This window comes from Rattus norvegicus, chromosome 15 (genome assembly GCF_021556685.1).
Source record: "Rattus norvegicus strain SHRSP/BbbUtx chromosome 15, alternate assembly SHRSP_T2T, whole genome shotgun sequence".
Taxonomy (NCBI): Eukaryota; Metazoa; Chordata; class Mammalia; order Rodentia; family Muridae; genus Rattus; species Rattus norvegicus.
This window is the reverse complement of record NC_141548.1, coordinates 105,592,862-105,611,693: the sequence shown is the minus strand read 5'-3', so window position 1 is coordinate 105,611,693 and position 18,832 is coordinate 105,592,862. Positions and strand designations below refer to the sequence as shown.

Here is an 18,832-nt window from a genome sequence, read left to right as displayed (position 1 = left end):
CCCATTTGTGGTAACTTGTTACAGCAACTCTCCAAGGGTAACTCAGTAACAATCTCTCAGTAACCCTGCTACGAGATTAGCCAATCATATCAGTGTGAGATCTCCCTCCCACCAATGGGATTGAGACTCAGTCATCACCTATGTCTGGAATGGGAAATAACACTTTCCACAGACGTATGAGGAAGTTTAATACGTAGACGTATGAACAAAACACATTTTTATATGCATAGACACATGGGAATACACATCATTAAAAATTCTAAAAACATTCTGATAGAGTATTTGCATGGGAGGCTGGAGAGATGGCTCAATAGTTAAGAGCATTGGCTGCTCTCCCAGAGGTCCTAAGTTCAATGCCCAGCAACCACATGGTGGCTCACAACCATTTGTAATGGGATCTGATGCCCTCTCAAGGTGTGTCAGAAAAGAGTGACAGTGTACTCATATACATTAGATAGATAGATAGATAGATAGATAGATAGATAGATAGATAGATAGATAGATAGATTAAAAGTATTTGCATGGTAGAATTTACTCTTCAGCAAACAAGGTGATAAGGTTGGAAGATTTTTGGAACAAGACCTTGAATCTCAGAGTCAGCTTTCTTGCCTGTGTGGTGGTTTGGATGACAGTGGCCACCATAGACTCAGAGAGTGGCATTATTGGGGGTGTGGCCTTGTTGGAGGATGTGTGTCACAGGTGCTGGGATGTAAAACTCTCAGCTACCTGCATTCCACCATGCTTCCCACCATGACAATAATGGACTAAACTCTGAAATATAAGCCAGCCCCATTTAGATGGTGTCCTTTATAGGAGTTGCTGTAGTCATGGTCTCTCTTCACAGCAATCGAAACCCTAAGACACCATAAAGTCATTATTTTTAAGGTTCAGTGACTATCAAAGACAGATGAATCCAATCTCATCATATTTACCTGGAACCTGGGGTTAGTTGCTTATTTACTCTGTGCACCAGTTGCTTCCAATAAATACAATGTGATCATTACAGGTTTTATTAATTTCTCCACTGTGAAATGAGATTGCAGTAAAGCAGTAACTTCAAGCATACTTAGGCCCTTAACTTTCTTCTTGAATGTGTTAGTCTTGTGGATTAGCATGCCACATTATGAGCTGCTCTGAGACGTTCATATGCACTGTTTTGATTGCTCCCCTTCTCCACCTCTTTCCTCATCCCTACCTATCTCTGACGTCACGGATATCCTATTACTCCCTGTTTCTCGACTTCCTAGGTCTTCCTTCTCGTGGTCCCCCTTCTGTAAAGTTGGTGGTTTGTAAATATGATGGTCAGGTTTCTTCTAGACTTGGAAATCTATTTAAAATACAACCACTTAAGCATCATTTGGCTCTACTGGGAATACAAAACAATTTCAAGTACTCCACATACACAAAAATGTCAAAGGGTTGGGAAATGCTGAAAGGAAAACCAGTAATCACATACTCACTATGGGTCTCTAGGAAGAGACAATGGGCCTCTTGTCTAGCTATCTCTGTGACATTGCTTTCACCTCCCGGTAGGGACATAAAACTCTCTGCTACCTCTCCAGCATCGTGCCTGCCTGCATTCTTCCATGAGGAAAATCTCTAGAGAAAAAGTTGCCCTCACTTTTTGGTTCTCATACATCTTCTCTGCCTCTTAGTACTAAGGGTGGGATAGAGGGGAAAGCTAGTTCTTCCATTAACTCCTGAACAAGTTTTATTTTAAAAAGAGTTGATTGCTACCATTACCTGTATCCAGTAGGGCTGTGTATGAGCAGCTGTGATGCCTTGGCGGTGCATGAATCTGTCCTATGGAGCCTTCCTCAGATCTGAGCTTAGCATCATCTCAGTGTCTATGTGAAAGGGGTGTGTCTCCAATTTTGTGTTTGTCTCTCGGAAGTAGTGAATCTTAGGTGTGTCCGGGTCTAACATGGTGTCAAAGCATGTGTGTAATGTAGAGCTGAACCTGGTGGGAGCGGTTGTTCCTGTGTCTGGTGGGAGTAGTGGTGGAGAGCTTGCTTTCATTTCAGAGGAAAGTGGTCTCAGGATAGGTATTTGAGCGGTTCCGGCGCGTGGAAAAAAAATGTGCTTGCCTCCAGGTGTGCGTAGTGGCTCTGGCGCCGCGGGGGCGGGCGCAGCCGCGAGCAGCCTGCAGGGGGCGCCGCCCGAGGCGGTTTGGTTGCAGTACCTGCCCAGTCGGGCATTTCCGCTCCGCGGCCGGGCTCGCTCCTGGTGATCCCCCTGACCCGTGCAGGTGAGGCTCGGAGACAGACTGGGACTGGGAGCCTGGGGCGGCTTAGGGACTCGGTCACCAGCCAGCGGAGTGTTGGCCGTTAGCGTCTCAGGCGATGCGGGGTCTGCCGGACGGAACCCGCGGGGCGGAGCGTGCATTTGACCCCGGAAAGCTGCCGGGACGGCCCATGCTGTGAACGCCTTGGCCAAGGCGAGCGGCAGACAGACACAGACGCTGTCCCGAGCAGAGCAGATGCTTGCTCTCGCGGGACAGATGCCTCTAACAGGTAGCTTAAGATCCTAAGGAAACGAGGCTAGCAGTTTTCAAAAGTAATGTTTTTTATTATTTTAGGAGTTATTTATGTGTGAAGAGACCAAAACCTGGAAAAGAATTCAAAACCGACTTCGGTTGGTCAGTTTCTGATCTTGGTTCCCTTTGGAGCCATTAATAAAACACCTGGATCTTTGGCGATCCTTGCCTTTGATTCTGTTCGTGGCTATTATTGCTATTTAGCTCTAATCAACGAGTTACAACGGCACAGCCTCACTCAAAACCCTTCAGAGGTGTGCATGTGTTTTAACTTAGCTTAATTCCAAGCTCATTTGTTTATGTTAAAGGAAATCCATTAGAGTAAGAGCCTTTTTTTTTTTAAAGAGTGATAGGTTGGAGGTCCCAGGAAGAAATAATGAGTTAAAAATAAAGGCTATTTTTGAATCAATTGGAATGACCTCTGGGGTGGGGGTAAGTCTTGCGCATATGTGTGCTTATTTTCCTCTTATTGATGGCTTTCTCCTTGTCTGTTTCCTGTAATTGAGGTGCTAAGTGAGGAGCGTGCAGTTTGGCTTCATTTTCTCCCCAACCTTCTCCCAGAAGTCCCTGAGTAAGCAGGCTAGACTTCAGCAATAGAGGACACTCTGTCTTTAAAAGCTAGTTTGCAGAGTTAATTGGTGGATTTTTGTACTGTACTTTTTAACTTTACAAACCATGTCCTTAGCGTGCAAAAGGCCCACAGTTGGATCTCCAGCACTGGCAAACAGGCAAACCAGCTACATGAGACCTTGTCTCATAAAAACAAAAAGTACAATAACAGTTTTGTCAAGTAGATAACCAAAGTATGGGTTTCTTGTGTTATATTCTGAGCAAGTCTTACAGTCACCACATAGATGAGGCAATTGGAATGAACACCATCAAAATGGCACAAATTGAAGACGTGCACCCGCAGTGGTTTGAGTGACAATGGCGCCCATAGGCTCACATATTTGAATGTTTGATCCTAGTTGGTGAACTATTTAGCAAAGATTAGGAGCTAGGGTTTGGTTGGAGGGAGTGTTTCACTGGGAGGCAAGGGCCAGGGGCTTGAGGTTTCCAAAGCCCACACCAGACCCAGTCTCTGTCTGTCTCTGTCTGAATTTGCATTTACTAGAGACAGCTATATGCCAGATGTGATTATATCTGGGGTGCATTGTGTCACTTGGTTTATTTTATTCTGTGATTTACCCTTCTTTCAGCTGGAGATGAAAAGTATTTGTTGGCCAAAGTCTCACTTATTTTCTTCACATGAAAGTCAGTATTTGCCTTGTTCTTCAGTACTATAACTAAAGTTCAAAAGGGTGGAATGCCTCAACCACAGGAGGCAGGCACTCAAACAGTTGTCATTCCTTGACTGTGAAGTTCAGTGCAGCTAGTTCAAAGGTCTGTGTTCTTCTGTTTTCTTTAGTTATTTTGAGGCTGGCCTGGACCATTCAGTCCTCCTGACTTGGGTGCTCAAGTGCTGTGACTCGGACATGCCTTACCACACCAGGTGTGTGTTCTTGTGTCTACCCCACACTGGCTCCTGCTGCTTGAGTAACACTAAGCAGGTATGATCTGAAGGACACTAGGACACTGCTGGGAAATTGTTGCCATAGTAAATTACAAATAGAAGACCTTGTATTAAGTAGTGGCTCTGGTCATGTTCCTTGCAGAAACATGGGTGATTCATTTGAGTCCCATTGCAAGACTTGCTCAGGATATATCTACCCACTCCCACAGGATGGTCTTTCTATGCAGACTTATGTGCCTCTCTATATTGTGATTTCCTATATTACATTATTTTTTTCCTTCTTCTTGCCTGCTTGTTAGGGTTAGAACCATTGTTGGACTTTGTTCTCTGTCTGTAATCAAATTAATCAAATCTAATCAATCCAATCAAATAGGTGAAAGGGCAAACTTTTGGAGGCAGTAAATTTGGAGGGAGTGGCCATGAGGGAGGAGAACCCAGGCAGTGTTTCTCACATTTGGGACTTTGAAATGAACAAAGAAGCAGTAGTATACGATTCAGGCAGCCATTTTGGCCTCTAAGAAGTTTGGATGCTCAGGGTGACATTTCTCCAGACTTAAAAACCTAGAGATAGATGAGCTAAACAGCTTCCAGAAACTTATGTAAGGTCTTCAGTACTACCTGAATGCAGAATGTTGGTTAGGAAAATATAAAAAGTAGTAGTAGCAAAAATTGGCATTTGCCACCAAGTTACCCATTCTCTGCTGTTTAGCTCTTGGTCTTGTTTGATTCGGTGACCCATGTGTCTGGGTGTGGGGAACAAGGGAAAGCAAAGATGTGTAGGACTCCAAGGAGATACTAAGGGGCCTGGTTCAGCTAGAAACACTTTTTCTTTTTCATTCCTAATCTGTTGAATGTAATATGGCAGGAATGTCAACAGCCACTTTCTCTCGTGAGGGAACACTGAGGATGGAAGCTATGAGCTAGCGAGACACACAGAGCCTGCTGTGCTGGATTGAAGAAATGACCACATGATCCTCCTCCCCCTTGCTCAAGAGCCCATGAGTGCCATTTTGCAGCCAAACCAATAAGGGGAGGCAGTTGTTTTCCTTTCCCCTGCCTTGTGTGGAGAGTCCTCAAGGGTATGCCTGTCGTGGGCAGTCAGGACCTGTGCTGGAGAGATGGAGGTGGCAGACAGTGGGAATTAGTACATCGGGAAGGATGAATCATACAGGTTTAATACAGCCAGGCTTGTCAGTGTCAGAGAAGATGGTTAATACAGAAACCGAGGAAACTGTAATGGCTCCTATAGTGCACATAGGTTGGAGGACACTGATGTAAATCATGGTTTTCAATAAACATCAATGTAGAAGTAAATACACACACGCATCAGCACATGTAAGTACAGACACAGACATGCACCTGCGGTGGTTTGAGTGACAATGGCTCCCATAGGTGAACTATTTAGCAAAGATTAGGAGCTACAGTTTTGTTGGAGGGAGTGTATCACTGGAAGGCAACAGCCAGGGCCTTGAGGTTTCCAAAGCCCACACCAGACCCTGTGTGTGTGTGTGTGTGTGTGTGTGTGTGTGTGTGTGTGTGTGTGTGTGTGTGTGTCTGTCTGTCTGTCTGTCTGTCTCTGTCTGTCTCTGTCTGTCTCTGTCTCTCTCTCTCTCTCTCTCTCTCTCTCTCTCTCTCTCTGCCTGCTGACTGTAGATCAGGATGTAAGCTCTCACCTGCTGCTCAAGAGCAGTGCCTGCCTGTCTGCATGCTGCTATGCTTCCTGCCTTGATGGTCATGTAACATGTAAGCCAGCCCCCAGTTATATGTTTTTTTTTTATAAGCTGCCGTCATGGTGTCTCTTCCTGGCAATAGAGAAGTAATTAAAGCAGTGCCTCATCCACAGAGGGCAGAACAGGTGTACTTCAATAGCAGTGAGTATACTTCTTTCTAAATCCTGGCTTCTAAATGCCATTTTCTAATAGTGAATATAGTTTCCTTGGAGAAATGGCAGATCCTGAGACTGGGACATAACATCTAAGAGGAATCTGGACTGTCTTGAGCCAGAAAGCAAGGAAAGTACTCAGAAAATGAGTCAAAGGGACAGAGAAACCTGCTAAAATGGACTCCAAATTAGGTACAGGTTGAGCATCCAGAGAAATAACAATAGCATTGGCTGTAGTGGGGTACATAAGTGTGCAGACATACACATAAGCAAACAGATGAGCAAGGGTGATAAGTGGGGTGTATCATAGTTTTGAAGTGCTTCCTCACAAAGTCCTTGTCAGCTCTCAAGGAAAGGATGAGATTTCATGAGGGAAGCCTGGCAGTCACCACATAGATGAGGCAATTGGAATGAACACCATCAAAACAGCACAAATTGAAGTCAAGTACCATGTGACAGGTAGCAGGGAGAACATTTTTAATGGTTGCTGCTGAACATCTAATCTGGAGGCAACACCAGACAAAATCAAGTTAAAGGACATTCAGTGGACAAACGCAATCACAGCAGTCCAAGACTGAGGAATTATTAAAAACCGAGGAGACTTGAGGACACAGAAGTCCCTTGCAAAGCTCTGTATGTTATTAAGATCATGGTCAGAGCTGGAAAGGGTTGTAATGCTGGGAAAGGGTGTTGGTGCCCGATGTTGACGATTGCCTGCCATGTAACTGGTTGAGGCTAGCAGTTTACACACATGCTTACTGTGTGCACAATTTGCTGCACACCCATCACACCCCAGACTGCTGAACAAAGGTGCTGGTGCCTGAGCACGTGCTGGCTCAACACAGGGCTGCAATGCTCTTTTGTCAACTGTGTGCCTGTGCAGTAGCCAGGACACTCACATAGGGGAGGTAGTGTTGCTTAAGAGTGACAAGAAACCCAGGCAAAATATTGAAGAATAAAGGGCTTTTTCTAAAGGCAGTAGCAGCTTTCTGAGCAAAGAGGAGGATACATGGTGTGACCAGTTAGTTGACTGACATTTGCGATCCACATAAAATTTAGATAACCTCCTAATCCTTCCTAAACAGTTCCACTAACTGGAGACTAAGTATTTAAACATGAGCCTGTGGGTGCCGTTCTCATTCAAACCAACGTGGGGAAGGGGAGTTCGTAAACTCTAGCTCTAGGGAATCTGATGCCCGCTTCTTGCTTCTGAGAGCACCTGTACCGTGTGCATGGGCCACCCCCACAACCTCCATGCACATAAACAAATCTTTAAAGAAAGGAAGTATAGGTCACCAACTCTCATTGTTATTTACTGTTAAGAATACTCGTTTATCAATGCCAAGCAACCAGAGCTTCCAGGGACTAAGCCACTACCTAAAGACAATACATGGGGGAAAGGGAATAACACTTGAAATGTAAATAAGAAATACTCAAGTTAATAATAATAAAAAAAAAAGAATACTCGTTTATAAGACCAGTGTGGTGTTGCGTTCCTCCAATCCCAGTACTCAGGAGGATCTGAGTTTGAGGCCATCCTGGTCTATATAGAGAACTCAAGGAGATCAAAACTACATAATTTGTCTCAAAGCTGTGGGGGTTATGGACTTGTGTCCATAGACATTAACTTTGGCAGAGGGAGTTTTAGGGCCCTTTTGCTGCCTAAAAAGCATGTTTCAAGCACCCTTTTCTCAAGTCTGATCTGAGAACAAATTATGTTAAAGAATGTTACTTTCATAGAGATTCGGGCTTTTTAATTTTCTTAAAATTTCTGCTCAGTATTACTGTTTGAATCATCTTGTGGTGATGAAAATATTTTAAAGGGCAAATACATACTAAACTTGAAAATCCTCTCTTGTGATTTGAGCTGTAATTTATCTCTGTTTTAGTTGAATTCAACTTGGGATAGGACAAGCACTGATAGACTGGACACTTTGGGGAAAGTAGAAAAACACTTAATTTTGAGTTTGGCGCTTTTAGTTTAGTTTCTTTTTTTTCCACTTTATTGAAAATAGTTTTTTCTTTTATATCTTGATTACAGTTTCTCCTACCTCCTCCCATTCCTCCCAACTTCCCTTTCCCTCTGGATCCTATCCCTTTCTGTCTCTCATTCCGGTGGGGGGAGGGGAACCAACAAAAGACAGGTTTCTATGAGATTGTAACCAAACATGACAAAATAAAGATAAAGCAAAAGCCATCACACTGAGGCTGGCCAAAGCAACCCAACAGAACGAAAAGGGCCCCAAGAACAGGCACAAGAATCAGAGACCCACTCACTCACACACTCAGGAGTGCCTTAAATACTAAACTGAAAGCTATCATTTATACTCAGAGGACTTTGTGCGTGCTACTTTAGTCTCTGTGAGTCCATATGAGTTTGCTTAGTTGACTCAAGGGCCCTGTTCTCCTGGTGTCCTCCCATCTCCTCATCTCCTCTGGTCCTTAACACTCTTTCTGCCCCTGTTCTCTGGTTCCTGAGCTGAGGGGAGGAATATGATGAAGTCATCTCATTTAGACTCTTTCTCCCTATAATGGCTGGCTGTTGGTCTCTGCATCTGTTCCCATTGGCTGCTGGAGGGAGCTTCTCTGATGGCTGAATGAGGCATTGATTATGTATCAGCATAACAGAATATCATTAGGAGTTGCTATGTTGATACTTTATATTTTAGGACCAGTAGTGTTTGATTTTATGCTAGGGCTATCTAATCTTGGTCCTTGGTCACACACCATCTCATGGAGTGGGAGTAGCCAATCACACATTGGTTGGTTACTCCCACAAGTTCTGTGCTACCATTGCCCTAGCATATCTTGTAGGCAGATCAAAGGTTCTGTGACTGGGTTGGTGTTTATATTTCTCTTTTGGCAGCCTACCTAGTACTTGATGTACCAAAGACACTAGAACATAAAGGCTAAAGCTCCATCTAGGTACCAGTTCTACTTCTTCCTGTCCAGTGTGTGTGTTGTCCTCAGCAATGGGGCCCCACTGTCGGTCAGTAGAGAGTAATTTATTGTCTTAGCAACAGCCTAGGAAGTTTGGGGGTTTCTTTGGGACCCTTTGGCCAACAACTCAATTGAATGCAAGCCAGTCCCAGTACTGGAAACCTTATTTGGTGACAAGTTGACCAGTTGGGACTCTGTATCCCCCATTATTAGGAAAACTTATTAGGATCACATTCATATATTTTAGGAAGTTTCCACTGCATTAGGATTTCATATCATCCCTCAAATGCCCCTCAATTCCAGCTGTCTCTCCCCAAGTTCTCTCCCTCAACCCATCTCCTTTCATCTTCCTTACATGTTCCTCCCATTCCCTTTCCCACCCACATTGACTCCTAATCCACCTGTAAAGTCTATTATTAAAAAAAAAATCAATCAAACAAACAAAAAAACAAAAACAAAAAACAAGGCTTCTTTATGTAGTCCTGGCTGTCATGGAACTTGCTCTGTAGACCAGGCTGGCCTTGAAATCAGATCCTCTTGCCTCTGCCTCTTGAGTACTAAGATTAAAGGCATGTATCACCAGTGTGCAGCTTTGTAAAATCTATTCTATTTCCCCTTCTCAGAAAGATCCATGTGTCCCTTTTAGACCCTTCCTCTATACCTAACTCCCTTGGCTCTACAAATAATAGCTTGGTTATCATTTACTTAATGGCTAATACCCACATATAAGTAAAATCATACCATTTTCCTCTCTCTGGATATGGGTTACCTCACTCAGGATTATGTTTTTCTAGTTCCATTAATTTGCCTACAAATTTCATGATGTTATTTTTTAACAGCTCAGTAATATTCCATTGTGTAAGTGTATCGCTTTTTCTTTATCCATTCTTCTATAGGTTGTTTGCAGTTTCTGGGTATGATGAATAGAGCAGCAATGAGCGTGGTTGAACAAGAGTCCTTGTGGTAGGATAGAGTGTCCTTTGAGTATATGCCCAGGAATGGAATAGCTGAATCTTGAGGTAGATCGATTCTCAACTTTCTGATGAGCCACCTCCACCAATAGAAGGAGTATTCCCCTTATTCCAAATCCTCACTGGCACAACCTGACACTTTTGTTATTGATATTAGCCATTCTGACAAATGTAAGGTCGAATTTCCCTGTTGGCTAAGGAAGTTGAACATTTCTTTCTTGGCCATTTGAATTTTCTTTATTGAGAGTTCTCTGTTCAGATCTGTACCCCCATTTTTAATTGCATAATTTGGTTTTTGTTGATATCCAGTTTCCTGAATTCTTTATATATTTTGGATATTAGTCTTCTATCAGATGTGGATTTGGTGAAAATCTTTTCCCAGCCTATAGGCTGCAGCTTTATCCAAATAATGGTGTCCTTTGCCTTAGAGAAGTTTTCAGTATGATGAGATCCCATTTATTCATCTTCGTGCCTGTACTGTTGATGTTCTGTTTGGGAAGGTGTCTTCTGTGCCAATGGGTTCAAGGCTATTCCCTAGTTCCTCTTCTATCAGTTTTAATGTATCTAGTTTTCTGTTGAGGTCTTTGGTCCACTTGGACTTGAGTACTGTGCAAGATGATAAATATGGATCTATTTGCATTTTTCTACATGTAAACATGCAGTTACACCAGCACCATTTGTTGAAGATGCTGTCTTTTATTCTAGTGTGTATTCCTGGCTTTTTTAAAAATTAGATGTCCATACGCATGTGGATTATGTCTTGGTCTTCAGTTGGATTCCATTGATCATTAGTTGTATCTGTTTTTATGTCACTACCATGCAGTTTTTCATTACTATAGCTCTGTGGTACAACTTGAGATCAGGACCTCCAGCAGTTTGTTTTAGCTATCCAGGTTTTTGTTTTTTCTCATGAGGTTGAGTATTGTCATTTCAAGGTCTGTGAATTATATTGGAATTTTGACGGGGATTGCATTGAATTTGTAGATTGCTTTTGGTAGGATGACTGTTTTTACTGTTAATCTGACTGATCCATTAGCATTGGGGACCTTTCTATTTTCTGGTATCTTCTTCAGTTTCTTTCTTCAAAGACTTGAGGTTTTTTTCAACAAGTCATTTACTTGTTTGGTTAGAGTTACCCCAAGATATTTTTTATTATTTGTATTATTGTGAAAGATGTTGTTTCCCTGTTTCCCCCCCCCCCTCAGGAAACCTACTGATTTTTTTTAGTCAAATTTTTATCCAGCTACTTTGCTGAAAGGGTTTATCAGTTGTAGAGCTTCCCCCCAGTGGAACTTTTAGAGTCACTTGTATATTCTATCATATCATTTGCAAATAGTGATACTTTGTCTTCCTTTCCAGTTTGTATCCCCATGCTTTCCTTCAGTTGTCTTATTGCTCTAAGACTTGAGGTACTATAGTGAGTAGATGTGGAGACAGTGGACAGCCTTGTCTTGTTCCTGTAAGACTTGAGGTTCTATATTGAGTAGATGTGGAGACAGTGGACAACCTTGTCTTGTTCTGGTTTTAGTGACATCGCTTTGAGTTTCTCTCCACTTAATTTGATGTTGGCTATTGGTGTGTTGTAAACTATCTTTATGTTTAAGTATGTCCCTTGTATCCCTAATTTCTCCAGGACTTTTATCATGAAGGGGTGTTGGATTTTGTCAAAGGCCTTTTCTGCATCTAATGAAATGATCTTGTCATTTTTGTCTTTCAGTGGGTTTATATGATGGATTACATTTATTGAGTTTTGCATGTTGAATCGTTCTTGCATCTCTAAGATGATGCTTACTTGATCATGATGATCTTTTTGATTTGTTCTTGGGTTTGCTTTATATTTTATTTAGTATCTTTGCATTGTTTTCATAAGGGAAATTGGTCTGTAATTCTCTTTCTTTGTTGGATTTTTATGTGGTTTGGTTATCAGGGTGACTGGGGCCACATAAAGTGAACTGGCTAATGTTCCTTCTGTTTCCATTTTGTGGAATAATTTTAGGAATATTGTCTTTAACTATTCTTTGAAAGTCTGGTAGAATTTGTACTAAAACCATTTGGCCATGGGCTTTTTTTTGGGAGACTTTGACTGACTGCTTATATTTCACTAATTGTTATAGGTCTATTTAAATTGTATATCTGATCTTAATGGTACCTGTTTAGAGAATTATCCATTTATTTCAGATTTTCCAAATTGGTGCTGTACAGGTTTTTAAAGTATTGCTTAATGGATCTCTGGATTTCTTCAGTCTGTTGTTATGTCCCCATTTTTGTTTCTGATTTTGTTCATTTCAATATCTTCTCTCTGCCTTTTAGTTAATTTGGATAAGAATTTTGTCTATCTTGTTGATTTCCTCAAAGAACAGCTGTTTATTTAATTGATTCTTTTTATTGTTCTCTGTTTCTATTTTATTGATTTCAGACCCAAGTTTATTTCTTGCTGGTCTATCAGACCTGAGTTTGATTATTTCCCATTGGTCTACTCCTCTTGAGTATGATTACTTTTGTTATAGAGCATTCAGGTGTGCTGTTAAATTGCTAGTATGAAATTCCTTCCAGTATTTTTTTTCCGATATAAGTACTTAGTACTGGGAACTTTCGTCTTAGAATCCCTTTCAGTATGTCTCATAAGTTTGGGTATGATATATATTCATTTTCATTGAATTCTAGAAAGTGTATGTATGTATGTATGTATGTCTTGATTTATTTTTCACTCAGTAGAAAGTTGTTCAATTTTCGTGAGTTTGTAAGTTTTCTGTTGTTTCTGTTGTTATGATATCCAGCTTTAATCTATGGTTTTCTGATAGGATACACAGAGTAATTTCAATTTTCTTTTATCTGTTGAGACTTGCTTCATGTCCAAGTATTTGAACAGTTTTGGAGAAAGTTCCATAAGGTGCAGAGAAGAAGGTAGATTCTTTTGTGATTGTTAAATTGTGCTGGAAATTTGGCTCACTTGTAGGACACATGCCTACAATTGAGGCCTTGAGTTTGATCCCCAGAAAACACACACACACACACACACACACACACACACACACACACACACACACACACACACACACACACAGCATTCTAGTGTAGACATTCCTGTTTCAAACAGCCATAGTTCTTATAACAAAAAGATCTAGAATACAAAGAAGTAGAAACATGAAGGAAAGGGAGCACGAGGGCTGCTTTTCTGCCCAAGTTGATTCATGTTGAACATCAAAGCCTTTGGGGCATGAGGCAGAGCAGAAATTAACCACCTTCAGCCAGACCCAGATGCCCAATTCCCCTGTATCTCCCACCACAGAGGGTGAGTTAGAACAAGCCCTGGATTGTTAGCGCCTTCCTCCTTGACCAGAGAGGACTTGCTCTAGGAATAGTAAACACATTCTGAGAAGTTGCCCAATGTGAGTTAAAAGCAGGCTACCTTTCCAGGCGCTTGGAAAACATTCCAAAAGCCAGATCATTTACTGTGTTTCTTAGCTAAGTGTGGGAAGTCACTGCTTAGTTAACAGTTAACATAGAAGGGGCCCAGGGTAGGTAAAAAACAAAACAACCCTCTGGCTGTTTGTCCTAATGTCTGGGCATGGAGTACCCCCCCACACACACCACATTCTTACCTTCTGTGCCTGCTGACCCAGACACAGCTACCTTTCCTTGAACCTGTAACTGCAGAGGAACATGTTTTACTGTTTCATTGTGAGTCAGATTCTAGACCGTGATTGATTTTAATAGGGCAGCATAAGTCCATTTCAGAAAGACTGCAGAAACTTGCTGCTTGTGGAAACCCTGAAGGTAAGAGGAAGAACTTCTGTTTCTGATTAGGGATTAGGAGGAGGCACGTTGAGTTCTCTGATAAACTGGCAAAGACAGGAGGCTTAGTGGCCTGCAAACTGCCTCTCTTTTGTGCTCATTAGTTTTTATTTTTGAAACAGGGTTGTAGTTCATGATGGCCTTGAATTTGCCATCTTTCTTTATGAGCCAGAATATTAGAATTATAGATGTATACCACTATGCCTGACTCACTAGCATTTTCTATACCAACTCTTTATTTGCACACAAAATGTGTTTTGTTGTTTACAAATAGCTACCAGTGTAGAACCACCTGTATCAAATTGGAGAGTGTCATTGTGCCCTCCAGAGAGGGGCAGCCTACCACTGGGCCCCTTCCCACCCTGCTGAAGTAGAGCCTGCAAACTCTAGATCCCATTTCAGGCCATGGCTGTCTGAACTTGCCTCCCTGGGTCACTGGCTCCTGCCTGAGTCACCGCCCATGATTTGGACTCCCTTTTGCTTGGCTCTCATGAGGTGTTGACCAGCAATGATGGCCGAGACCAGCACTGAGTGAGATACCTGTAGTTCTGCACCCAGACTGTGTTGCAAACTGGGGTCTTAAAACTGGATCTTGAACTTGAGAGTAGAATTGAAGCATTTACGCCTGGAAGCTGGCCAACACCAGCAGTCTGGCAGCAGCCACCCTGTTGGATTCAGCTTGAGCTGCAGGTGGCATCAGTGGGTTATTGGCACCTTTTGAGGCCTGTCACTGCCTGCCCAGCCTGTTGACAGGTGTCTGGCTGCTCAGCCACCTGTAACAGCAGGGGCCAACATGTCTCCATCCCAATGTACCTGGCCTGTGTTTCCAAGGCTCCTCCCAGGCCAGTGGGGATTTTCCAGGTACTTTTAACTCAGAATGAGCAGAAGTGAAGGCTGTAGTCTGCCCTGCTGGTCACTGTATTTTGAAGATAGGAATGTAACAACTGCCTTAAGGTTTTAAAATTACACTGATGTGTATCTACTTGGGGGCATGTGTGGCACAGCATGCATGTGGAGGTCAGGATTTGGTTCACTCTTTCCACCACATGGTTCCCAGGCATCAAACTCAGGTCATTAGATTTGGTGGCAAGGAACTTTCTTAACCTTTTACTTGCTGAATCTTTGACAAAGTATGAAAAACACTTCTGTCATGACAAAAGCATTGAATGATTGCCAAGGCCAAATTTGTGAGGCCCATTGAGGTATCAGTGCCATAAAGGATAAAGGTTTGTTTTCTTAAGACCCTTGAGAGTCTGGAGCTTTGAATACACCAACAGGTCATACCTGATTTCAAAGGCAGCCAGGGTACAGTGTTTGGCAGTCTCTTTTCCAGAGTGTTGGTGGAGTTGGTGAGGCTGGCTGCAGCAGGAAGGTCTTGTCTTTACTATAAAGAGCCAAGCAGGCAACCAAATGAGAGCATCAAAGCGTCTTCAGGATGTGACCAGCCCTCCCTGGCAAGATGCCCAGGACCTCAGCTCCTGCGCACAGGCCAGGGCCAGGTTTACAGTTCACAGCATCTTGTTTTTTCACCTGTTTCCTACAGTTCTAAGAAACTTCTGAAGAATTAATAAGTAACTATATCAGATACTCAGCCTATGCTCCAAGGAAAATAGGGTTACTGTAGGAGGAGGGAGAAGTAACTCCTTGTTCAGATGCAAGGAGGCCTCTAGAAAAGAAATTTCCCTGTAAACATGGTCCATACCCCACCCTCCATACCTCAGTTTCCCCACCGTTGGGTGTGTTTGTTCCCCAGGCAGATGCCCTGTGAGTGGGTATTTGGCAGAGTTGGTAAAGCCAAGGGTATTGGCTGGCATTGTGTAGCCAGCCTTGACACAGCTGGTAGCTGATGAGAAAGAGTAAAGACACCATTTGTAAGTGCTGTGCTGTGGGTCTACAGCACAGGAGTTCCTGGTTCTGGAATGTTTCCTCTGCAGTCAGTGGAAAGGGGTAGACGCATCTGGCCAGAGGCAGAGCTCCGTGTCTCCTGTATATGGCCACTTGTTTCTGTCACAGTCTTGACAACTGGGAGGTTGCTAGTGGTTTTGACTTATCATGTAGAGAAATTGAAGTGACGATATTCAGACCTTTCTAACACGCCTTGTACTACTAAATTGTTTGGCTCACCTGATGGTGTGTTGTAAGTATGGACTGAACATGTTCAATAGTTGTGATGTAGACCACTTTAATAAAGTCCAAAATCCTGCCTTTTACACTCTTGCCACCAGGTGGCTAGGGGAAAAACCGATGAGAACCAGTCCAGCAAAGGACTTGGAATCATTTTCAGTTCTGCTTCGGTGATGAGATATGAAACTGGATGGACTGTCCTAGAGGAAAGCACACTGCTGCGTGACAGCATAGTGCCCTGCCAGATGCACGTTCCTATTGTGTTTTGTTTTTTAAATATTGACAATGATAACTAGCCAGGTTTTGCTGAGCTAAAGTGTTTGGAGACACTGAGCCTGTTCTACCTTTGGGCTGACTTCTGGATAGATATATTATTCCAGCCTATAGCAAAGTTTGACATAAAGGTTCTGCTTTGGACTCTTCAATTCTAATCAGGAGCACCTCAGTCCTGACACTGTAAGCCTCCCATCTGCTCCTCACTGTATCTGTGATATCATCCACACCGACACTGCATAAATCTACTCGGTACAGGCTCTGGAGCTCCCAGCAAAACTGAGCTGAGCAACCATGTGTGGCTGTCTAGACTGTACGTGTGTGGTAAGGCGAGGGAATTGGGCTTATTTCTACAGGATACATCTGTTAAGAGTGAAGACAGAAGCATATGGCACCGACCCTGCTTCCCTCAGTGTTTGCAAAGAAAAAGGCAGGCCTTCCACAGGCATGAAACCTTACCCGGCCCTTGGCTCAAACCTTGTGCTTACCCAGCCCCTCTTGTGCATCTAGCTGCTCTTTGGGTCTTTAATTTATTCACTTTGACAAGTAACCTCTTGGTCATACAACAGTTCACTCTCAACTTGCTTTTCTGATTCAAAGCGAACATGAGTGCCTTAATCCTCTAATGGGAATTAATTGCTTGTTTCAGTGCTTAACTCTGATCCTTTCTCAATCCCCACAGGGACAAGTTGCTTCCTGAAGGATCCATGTGTATTGTTCAAAACACAATCAGAAAAAGGTAATGATGTTTTTCTCTGAGAAAAGCCAAAAATGCACAGCATTCATTTTGTGCTGCATAAATAGTATTCTCAAACTGATTTTATGTTATCAAGGGATTGCTTAACCAAATGCTTCTGAGAAAAAGCCGAGCTTTCTTTTACAGAAATAAGTTATTGTTTTCTTTAGAAGAAAGTTGCTGTGTTCTACAGTTTAAATAGAAAACCCCTGTCCCCTTCCTGAGACTGCTTCTTGGTTCTGAAACCATTGCTTGATAAGGCTTGGATCCTCTTCCATCAACACGTTTACTGTAACATTCTCAAGGGCTTATTGAGAACCCTCCATAAGCATTTGGAGGAGGAGGAGCTCGGGTAGAGACCTAGAGAAATGGGAGGGAAGGTCAGGAGCAAGAGAAATCCAAAGTATGGCATCAGTTGCTTATGACTGGTCAGTGGTCAGTAGAAAGAAGCTCATTGGTAAATATGATGAACCCAGTTTTTAAGTGGAGAAAACAGAAGCTTAAACTTAAAATCCTTCTCTAAATTCTAGTTGTTTTGAGTTGACTGATTTAGGTCCGCTGCCATGCTGTCCTGCACTTTACACTACCTGGCTCTATATCATGAAATGCTATGGTTATTCCGAGTACCTGATGCCCACTGGGGAGACTGGCTCCACATTGTGTCTGAGTCAGGAGAACACTCGTCCTTCAGTGTTGTGGGTCAGGCTTACTTAGGGCTATCGGCATTTACCAAGACAAATGGCCATCTTTGTTTTGTGCTTTCTGCCTTACTATAGTAAGTTCATACATTTTTATAATACTAACTTAATCCAGTGTCCTGGAAAGAACTAGCATTGCACAGTGTGGGTAGGAAGGAGCAAATTGAAGACAAAATTAAGCATGACTCTCAGCAGCAACTGCCTTTGTCACAGCGGCCATCCCTAGGGTCCAGAACATCAGAGCAAGGTTCTCCTCCTACCCCTGTTAAACACCACAGACTTCTGAGGACTCTCCGCTCAGATCCCAGGCCCAGTTTTTGAATTGGTCATTTGTTTTGAATTCTTTACTTTTTGATTCCTGCATATATTACTGATATTAATCTTGTCAGATGTATACCTGGCAAAGATTCTCTCCCATTCTGTGTCCTTCCTCTGTTGACTGTTTCTTTAGTTGCACAAAAGGTTTTTTTTGGTTTTATGAAGTGTCAGTTGTTGGCCTTAGTTCTTGGCAAATGGAATTGCATTCAGAAAGTCCTTTCCTACACCTGATTCGGTTGGTCCCTAATTTGGAGAACTGTTTTGGGAAGGATTAGGAGGTGTGGCTTTGTTGGAGGTGTGTCACTGGGGATGAGCTTTGAAGTTTCAAAAGCCCATGCCAGTTGGGGATTTAGCTCAGTGGTAGAGCGCTTGCTAAAGCGCAAGGCCCTGGGTTCAGTCCTCAGCTCCAAAAAAAAAAAAAAAAAAAGCAAGCCCATGCCAAACTTTCTCTACCTCCAACTTGTGAATAAGATGTAAACTCTTGAGTTATTGCTCCAGCCAGTGCCTGCCTGCCTGCCACCGTGTTCCCCACAAAGGTGGTTTTGAACTAACACCTCGGAAACTGTATGTAAGTCCCCAGATGCTTTCATTTATAAACTGTCTTGGTCATGGTGTCTTGTCACAGCTATAGAACAGTAACTAAGACACATGTCTATTGGAGAAAGTACCAGATTGAAATCACCTACTACTAGTGGGTTCATGTTAATCTGTGTCTTTAAATCCCACTGGTAGATTTTTTTTTTAATGATATTGGGCATCCCCTGAATTTGGTGCATATAGGTTTAGGATGGTAATGTCATCTTAGTTAAATATATATATATATATATATATATATATATATATGAAGTGTCCTTCTTTATCTCTTCTGATTAATCTATTTTGTCAGATATTAGATTAGTAATACCTACTAGACTTCTGGCCCAGCCTGATTGGAGTACTACTCTAAATCAGTGCCTATCTTTAAAACTAAGATGTGTTTCTTATAGACAATAGATTTTGATTGGAAATTGAGGCATTGATATTTAAAGTTATTACTGGTGTGTGTG

General features: G+C 42.5%; 1 protein-coding gene across 16 annotated transcripts in view; it reads left to right on the top strand.

The window, feature by feature from the left end:
* Positions 1-18,832, top strand: part of Ggact (gamma-glutamylamine cyclotransferase) — a 29,270-nt gene that overhangs the window by 2,391 nt on the left and 8,047 nt on the right. Inside the window, exons 1-4 of one of the 16 annotated variants that reach the window (XM_087585452.1) lie at positions 2,172-2,248; positions 3,945-4,028; positions 5,831-5,920; positions 16,717-16,773. In XM_087585452.1, the coding sequence (XP_087441578.1) occupies positions 16,742-16,773 (32 nt within the window). In that variant the 5' untranslated portion in view covers positions 2,172-2,248; positions 3,945-4,028; positions 5,831-5,920; positions 16,717-16,741. 16 annotated transcript variants of the gene reach the window in all.